Source organism: Cynara cardunculus (genome assembly GCF_001531365.2).
Source record: "Cynara cardunculus var. scolymus isolate 2C chromosome LG 8, CcrdV1, whole genome shotgun sequence".
Classification (NCBI taxonomy): domain Eukaryota; kingdom Viridiplantae; phylum Streptophyta; class Magnoliopsida; order Asterales; family Asteraceae; genus Cynara; species Cynara cardunculus.
Genome location: NC_037535.1, coordinates 24,415,204 through 24,423,833, shown reverse-complemented (window position 1 = coordinate 24,423,833; position 8,630 = coordinate 24,415,204). Strand labels below are relative to the sequence as shown.

Below are 8,630 nucleotides of genomic sequence, written 5' to 3'. Positions count from 1 at the left end.
ACACAAATGGAAATTGACAAAAAAATAGTCAATCTATCAAACAATTCACTTTATAGCTACCTATTAAAATACATTTCCAAAATAATCACAGTTTACCCAAATTATTTATGCAAGAAAAAATGAGATTTACAGTATCTCATTTTTTTTCCCTCTTTCTTTTAATTAGAAAAGATGGTAAAAAAGTGACTATTTTGAACATTTGCTTTAAAAAGTGGCTGTAATACCCATAAACAAATAGTAAATTTCAAGTGTCTGCTTTGATGAACCTTTCTTGATAGGATGTATCTTCATAATTAACTAGTCTTTAACCAGAGATGGGTTAAATGAAAGGTAAAACCAAACACTCCATCTAATCCAACCCCTTTGGGAAATTTAGGGGTGTTTTATTAGAGATATTAAAATGAGAACGAAAAAAAAAAAAAAAAAACTGTTTGATTTTATGTAATATAATGGGTACATTTCTTTTCGAAACTCCAGATTTTCATTCCAATTTAAACAGGGAATAAGACTGAACCAAGCATCCCCTTCATCTGTAAGATTTATTGTATATGTCAATCCACTAATTTGTGTTGAGGAGTTCCTCAATCATTTGCAATGCAATTTTATCCTCTTCCTCACTGCTTCTAGTACTCAAAATACCATACCTTCCAGACCCATACGACATCATCGTCTGCTGAACATCATCGTCGATTCCCCTTGAACTTGGATCATCGGCTTCAACCTCGATCTTGTGATCCGTCTTCTTCTTCCCAAGCTCAACCGTCATAACCCAGTTGGAATCCGAATGAACCCCCGCCCGTTTTTGCCATACACCAATATGAGAACTCTCGGTGTCGAGCCTGAGACAGGTCAGCGACGGAGACGGCGCCTTGCAACATTTCCGAAGCTTGGCACTTAACATTGCCGATAGAGCAGAAGTGGCCGTCGAAGGCGAAGCGTACGACTCCGCTTTAAGAATCGGGAAGTTCGTCTTCGCGTTGCAGCCGCTCATTAGAACCGCGGCCTCATCGTACGCTCTGGCCGCCTCTTCCGCCGTCTCGAACGTCCCTAGCCACACCCTTTTCTTCCTGCACATGCCCAAAAAATGGTATAAAAAGTTGCTACAAATGGAAAGTTTCAAGTAATTTTAGAGTGTGTTAACGATAATAGTACAGTAAAGGGTGTCGGATTTCGGAAACCCAAGAACCCCAGTGGCGTTGACGTACGCCTCTAAACTTTTTTTGACCCATTTCCGGATGTGAATTTGTGTGTCAGTGGAAATGAAAGGAAAAGAGATGAGATGAGATGGGAAATTAGCAGGTGAAAAGTGGTGGAAATTTAAAGGAGTGATGTGAAGAGACTTAAAGAGTACAAAGGAAAAAGCATATAGCCAATAATGATAATAATGTTGTTATAGAAGTACGAGTTTACTCTGTGTGTGTATGTGTGTGGCGCGTTCGGAAAGAGGAAGGGGTTCGGAGGAGGAAGAGAAGAAAAAGAAAGCAGCTTTGATAACGTGATTTACGTGGAGCAGGTGTTTGCCGGTGAGGATTCAGCTCTAGCTACTAAAGTCTTTAACGTGGTCCTGTCTCGTCCCGCTCCGTTACTTCGTCCTGTCTTGTTCCGTCCCGTTACATCGTCCCGTCGATCGGGACCAACTGCGATCCTCTATTCATTCCCCCCTACATGATGTTACCTTTGTTTTCATGGCCCCTCCTATTTTAAAACACTTTTCATCAACCACTCCCAATAGAATATTTTTTCCCCTTAATTTACATGTCTTTTCCATTTATTAGTTACGTAACAGTATTTTCAACATATTTTTAAAAATAGTGAAGATGATATTTTTGGATCTATTTTGCTTCAACAGATTTTCTTTATTGTTATCTAAAATAGAGAAAACTAGAGAAAAATTAAAGTTGAGAGAATTCCTTTAAAATTTGACTTGTGGGAAGGGAAATTAAGTTTTTATTCATTCTGACCAATAATATTGAATTATTATTATTTTATATAAATTATTTTTAAATAGTGCATAAGAATGATTAATTTATAAAGAATTTCTAATAGTATTATGGATATTGAAATCTCTAAGATAGAGATATGTAAGAGTTAAATGTAATTTTTATTAGAGATTTTTGACTTTTGGTTCTATATTTTAGAAATAATTATAAAAAAATTGTTGAAGATGATCTAATAACACACAAGAGAGAAGGAAAGTGAGAATTAGAGGATTTCCATTAGATTGAATACAAATACACATTTTTATACCTTTTCGTTACATTATTGTCAATTCAATAAATTAAAAACTACTATAAAACTGTATAATAGTAGTGATTAAAAAAACTTTATTATATATATATAGGGGAGCATTCAAATAAAAACCACTCAATTTGTAAAAACCGTGAAAATCTTATTCAATCAATCATATTTTTTCATTTTTTTGTAATTATGAGAGGTTGATTAACCATTTTTATTGTGGAGGGTGTTAATCATGGATGTTATTATCTTCATTATTTTAATTTTAGAGAAATATATGAAACAATTTCATTAAAATTTTATTAAATATTATATGAAACAATTTCATAACCATATATGAAACAAATTCATCAAAAAAGTATTATATGAAACAATTTTACAAGATTAAACAATTTCATGAAAAAATTCCATAAGATTAAATAATGAAATCGACGTATGAAGGTGATTTGTACGGTTTTTACAAATGAGGATGGTTTTTATTTGAACGCTTCCATATATATATATATATATATATATATATATATATAGAGGAGTGATCATATGAAAACCGCCTTCATTTGTGTAAACCGTGCAAACCACCTTCATCTGTCGATTTCATTGTTTAATCTTATGAAATTTTTTCATGAAATTGTTTAATCTTGTGAAATTGTTTCATATAATACTTTTTTTGATGAAGTTGTTTCATATATGGTTGTGAAATTGTTTCATATAATACTTAATGAAACTGTTTCATGTATTTCTCTAACATTAATGAAACTGTTTCATGTATTTCTCTAAAATTAAAATAATGAAGATGATAATATCTATAATTAACACATTTCACAATAAAAATGATTAATCAACCTCTCATAATTACAAAAAAATGAACAAAATGAAAAAATATGATTGGTTGAATACGGTTTGTACAAATTGAGTGGTTTGCATTTGATCGCTCCCCTATATATATATATATATATATATATATATATATCTGAGAGAGAGAGAGACCAAGGTTATTTTACAAACCAGTGAAATCTAATAAACTGTACAAATCGTGTAGTTCATTGTTTAATTGAATAAAATTGTTTTATGAAAATGTTTAATAAAATAAAATTATTTGATATGGTTCTTTTCTTGATGTTGTTGTTTCGTATATTTTTGTTTACATGTGAAAATGAAATTGTTTCATATATTTTTCATTTTGATGAAATTTATGTCATTTATTATTGATTAATCAACCATCATATATTGTTGATGAAATTGTTTCATATATTATTGACTAATCAATCTTCATAATTAAGAAAAAGTGAATAAATAAATAAATGATTGGTTGAATGAGGTTTGTACGGTTTGTTAGATTATATATATTATAAACTTAATCATTTGAGAACTCAAAAATTTGTAAGATCCATGAGAACTTCTATCTTTGGACTTCGTTTAACATGATTTTTTTAATCTAAGTATAGTTTTTAATATATTGATTAATATATATTTGTTTCACAATGTGATTGTTTCACATGTATTCGTTTTACAATGTGAAATATTTTTATGTTTCTTTTTTGTTTCACAAACGTACCAAAAATGTTCACATTGTGAACCGAGTATATATGAAACAAACACATCTTGAGAAAAATATATGCTAATTGATATTTTAAATCCTAGTTTTATATGGAAAAAAAATATATGAAAAAGCACAAGATGCACTAATTCTCAAGTTTATCACAACATTATTTCACACAAATTTTCAAGGTAAGAATTGAAGTTCTTGTATAATAACTCCAAAAATATACGTGATATTTTTATAAGTCACTTCACTTTTTGTTTATAAAATCCTTTAATTGGAGATGCTCTAATAAAAATTTGTCCTCAAATTTCATGTTTATTTTTTGTCAATCAATCATATTAAAACACATTATTAGAAAAATGAATCACAAAAAAATTAGTTAAGTTTATGTTGAATGAATTTTTTTGTGATTTCATGTGATTAATGGAACATATGGAAGACATAAAATTTAAAGAATTTCGGGATACCGGATTTTCTTTTTTTTATTAACCTGGATATCTATTCTGCTATATGAGTCGACTAATTCCAGGGCGACCACCTGTTCTTTGCAGGCAGTCCGGAATCATCGCATATGAACCTCCGTGGCCACAAGAGGATTTTTATTTCTTCTTGGATTTGAACTTGAAATGTCCAAACATTTTTGACCTTTGGAGTTTAAGTTCAAACCAATCAGACACCACCCTTATAATTGAATTTTTTTTAATCTTTATTCTTTATTTTGTTTCCTTAAAAATCAAAATCCTCAAAATCCATCCATCAATTTCTCCTTCGATCACACGACACAATATCAATAAATAATTATAAGATCATATTCAATTCAGTCCAATCAAATTAATCCATATATACAGCGTATAATATAAAAACAAACTTGTAGTTTGTTGGACCCAAATGAGTATATTTCTCTTTCTTATGGAATTGTTTTTCATCGTTAATTAATCATTTTAAATATTATAAATTGATAAGTGTCTGAATTATCATATTTAATAATGTTTATTCATGTGTAAATAGTAACCATTTATAGAAAACAAATGGGAACATTAACCATGGATCATCCATATCTCATATCTTTCTACCAAGTCACTATCGTGTTCATTGTGAAATGAAGTAAAGAATGATGATAAATGTCAATGCATTTGATTTGTTTGTTTATGTGGGTCTATATGTTGTTTCCTTTTTTATATTCATAGTTCTCATTAAGTATTGTTAAATGATTTGTATTAAAACCTGTTGTTTCAATAAATATTTCGAACAGTTATGCTTTAAATTGTAAATCATAAGAACAAAAATAACAATGAATTACAAATCATAAAGACAAAAACCATAATTTCTAAATCACAAGTACAAAAACGTAATATACTCTACATTTTAAACGTGGGTTTATTTTTGTAAAGGAAGTGATAGATTAATATAAGTAGCAATTTTTAGACTTTGAATTCATCTTTTAGTTGTTTTCTCTTTTCAATTTTCAAAAATATCACTAAGGTGACGTTTGTTTTTTAAGAGGTGCTGAAGTCTGAAGTCTAAATTCACTTCTGAATTTTAAGAGGTGGTGCTGAAGTCTGAAATCTGAATCAGTCAAACTGTTTGTTTTTACGTCTGAAATCTGAATCAATTCATTTCAATTAAATTTAACTGAAGTATCCAATCATTTAAACGAAATTGGTGTTCAAACGATCCAAGCTCACAATGGAAATCAGAAGTGGAATCACTGTTAACATCATGAACTTGATTATGATCGTTTCCAATGCCTAATGTTTTTCCATTTCCAATAAAGGAAAAGGGAAGATTGAAGAACCCTAGCTGCTAAGGAACTGAAAGCCCCTGTTTACGTTTGGTTGGTTTAAATACCCATAAATGGTTTGGATTTCTAAAGATGGAGATGGAAAAACATTAGGCATCTCGCAACACTGCCCTAAAATTGACTCGTAATCGAATCCTTCCAATGGCAACCCTAACAACGACCTCCCCGTCGTCCTCTCCAACGCCTGCCGTCGAATCGAAGCAGCCCTAAGGCAGTCCCCAAGCTTCGATTCCGAAGGATTGAACGAAATCGATGCCGAAAAACCCTAGGAGGTAGATGAAGGAGGAGGCAGTGCATCCGATGCTTTAGGAACCGGAGACGGTGATCGATCGACGATACCGACACCGGAGTGGAGAAAGGGTGGGAGGTGGCGCCGGAGTGGTGGCGGGTGGAGGTGGGGTTTAGGGAGAGAAATGGAGGTGGTGGAGGAGGGGAGCGGGGAGGAGAGGGAGAGGAACATGGCGGAGGGTAGGCGAGAGCTTGAGGCGACGCGATTAAAAGGTTTTCAGACTGCATTTTACCTCTAAATAATTCAGATGAAATCAGATGTTTTAAGCACTTAATTTAAAAAAAAAAAACAAACGCACTTAATCCCTCAATATCTGACCGATTCAGACATAAAAGGCAATTAAGTTTTTTTTTTTTAAAAACAAACAACACCTAACTCTGCAAGTGGTGTATTCTCAATTTGCGGATGGGTCAAAATGTTAAATTTTATTTGGAACTAGATATGTAAGTGTAGGGACCAAATCTATAAATTATATAAAGGTCCGCAAATGGCACTTTTCCCACTTGTGAAAGTGTTGAGACTAATTTACAGATTTGGTCTTTGTAGTTGCGCACTCAGTTCATAAACATTTTTTTACACTTTGACCTCTATAATTCACAGTGTTTTTGCTATAAAGATTCGACTTTTTTTTATCTTCACAGAGTTTTAATATGAAGTTTTAAATGTAAAAAAATGGTTTTATAGATCTCACAAAAACAGACTGTTATTACGTGAATCAAAACTAGTGGTGTATTAAATAGATTGTAGAGAAGGCTATTTATCACTTTCATAACTCCGGTTTGGCTGGTTTGCATATACTGCAGGTTTATTTGGTTCCATCTCGGTTAATACTATTTATTACCGTCTTAAATATAAAAATATAAGATTAAAAAGTATTAATTGGTGTAGGTGGCTACCTTGTACTGGCTTAGTACCGTGTGTTGTTCTACGTCGGCCACGTGGCTAACAAGAGCCAACTATCTTGTCGCCATTGACATGAAAGTGGCTCTCACATGCATTGGGCCATACTTCAAAATTGAAGTGAAACACTCAATTTCCGTTTATTATTAAAATTAAATTGAATTCGTTTATCTGATAAATGTTTATTAGTAATGGTTTATATTTTCATTTAACTTATCAGGTAAGATTTTTGTTTATTAAAAAGACTTTGTATGCAATAATTTATCCACTAAGTACTTATCATTATGAATGCTTAAAAACCCGATTAGCCCAACCCGACACAATACAAAATAACTTAATCTGAGGCAACCCGATATCTAATCGAGTTGTGAAGTTTTCAAACCACAGGTATTGGGTTGATATTGAGATACTATTATTTAAACCCAACACAACCCGATGAATCCAATATTCTTTTATTTCTTGGATTTAATATGATTGTTGAGTTTATATTAATATATACATTTGACAATTACACTACTACATACGCTCTTCATATATATGTGTGTATATATATATATATATATATATATATATATTCAATCTATTTTCTATCTCTATACAACTCATTCGTATATATGTTCAGTAACTGTGAACATACATATGTAAATCGAGAAAATTAATTGAATGTGATATACGTAAAAAATATGGATAAGTTGTATCAAATTATTGGTGAAAGAAAAAGAAATTATGAGCAAAGAAATAACATATTCAATATTAAAAATATATTTTAATGTACCAAATTATCAACCCGATCAACCCGTACGGTTTGGATTGGGTTGGGTTGCACTTTGGTTTGGATAATCATTGAGTGTTCTAAAAGAATACTTAATTATCAATCTTATAAAAAAATATATTATTAAACAAAAATAAATTATTTTTTTATTAAATCTAAATTGAATTAAATTAAAAAAATTACGAGATCTTCTTAATAGATAATTTAATACCAATATCCACATATTTTTTTTCAAATTTATATTTCAGTCAAAAAAAATATTATCATTTTTTAAAACAACATAAAACCGTATTATATCGATAGAGAACATGAATAAAATGGAACATTAAAATCGAGATATATCTCGCTATATTGTGTGAGCATCCTTCTAACTTTAATAATAATGTTAATTTTTGTAATTGTTAAAATAGAATATTTATTATAACATAATTATTGTAGATTTAAATTTATTAATTATCTTTAATAATAAAATTTGAACATTTATTATGCAACTCTTATCATGTTTCTCCAAAAGAATTTATCAGATGCCTTCATAAACGTACACAATTATTGTCATAAGAGGAATTGATCCAAATATAGATAATACATTTATTGGAGATGTTTTAACCTCATGTTTTTTATTTTTAATGGGTTAAGGTTGATGATGGTAAAAACAACTCTAATTTTTACAGGTGTATATGTAGAGGAATGATCAAATGCAAACCATCGATATTTTTAAAAAGTGTAGATAAGTTGTACCAAATGGTTGATGGTGAAAAAGAAATTATGAATAGACTAAAGAAAATAACATATTCAAGATTAGGAGAAATTTTGATATGTCAAGGTATCAACCCGACCAACCTGTACAGTCTGGGGGTTGGGTTGTGATAAGTGTTATTTTATTAACCTTATTACATCATTTTCTTAACCATTTTTCTTTGTTTTATTTGCCCATTAGTGTCTTAATTGAGTCTTTTTATGTCTTTTTCGTATATTAGTAGTAATATAGTATATCTAATATTAATTCTCTGTTTTTACAGGTTTTTTTGATGATTTTTGGGCCCAGTCCTACGGCAGTCCTACAGGACCAGGAGTGGCAAGGTCCTATAGT

General features: G+C 30.7%; 1 protein-coding gene across 1 annotated transcript; it reads right to left on the bottom strand.

Moving 5' to 3' along the window:
• Positions 1-480: 480 nt before the first annotated feature.
• LOC112517360 (ethylene-responsive transcription factor WIN1-like) lies at positions 481-1,229 on the bottom strand. The gene is made up of 3 exons (XM_025124761.1): positions 1,153-1,229; positions 675-1,067; positions 481-629 (listed from the first exon to the last, which is right to left on the bottom strand). Exons 1-3 carry the CDS (start codon positions 1,227-1,229, stop codon positions 560-562), a joined length of 540 nt encoding a protein of 179 aa, XP_024980529.1. The 3' UTR covers positions 481-559.
• Between the last annotated feature and the right edge of the window lie 7,401 nt (positions 1,230-8,630).

Bases quoted from the DNA above. Each gene is read 5' to 3' on its own strand.
- LOC112517360 (XM_025124761.1), bottom strand. From the start codon at position 1,229: ATGGGTCAAAAAAAGTTTAGAGGCGTACGTCAACGCCACTGGGGTTCT. The intron at 1,068-1,152 runs GTACTATTATCG...GGGCATGTGCAG, and splicing joins GAAATCCGACACCCTTTACT to GAAGAAAAGGGTGTGGCTAG. The intron at 630-674 runs GCAGACGATGAT...TGGTATTTTGAG, and splicing joins GGAATCGACGATGATGTTCA to TACTAGAAGCAGTGAGGAAG.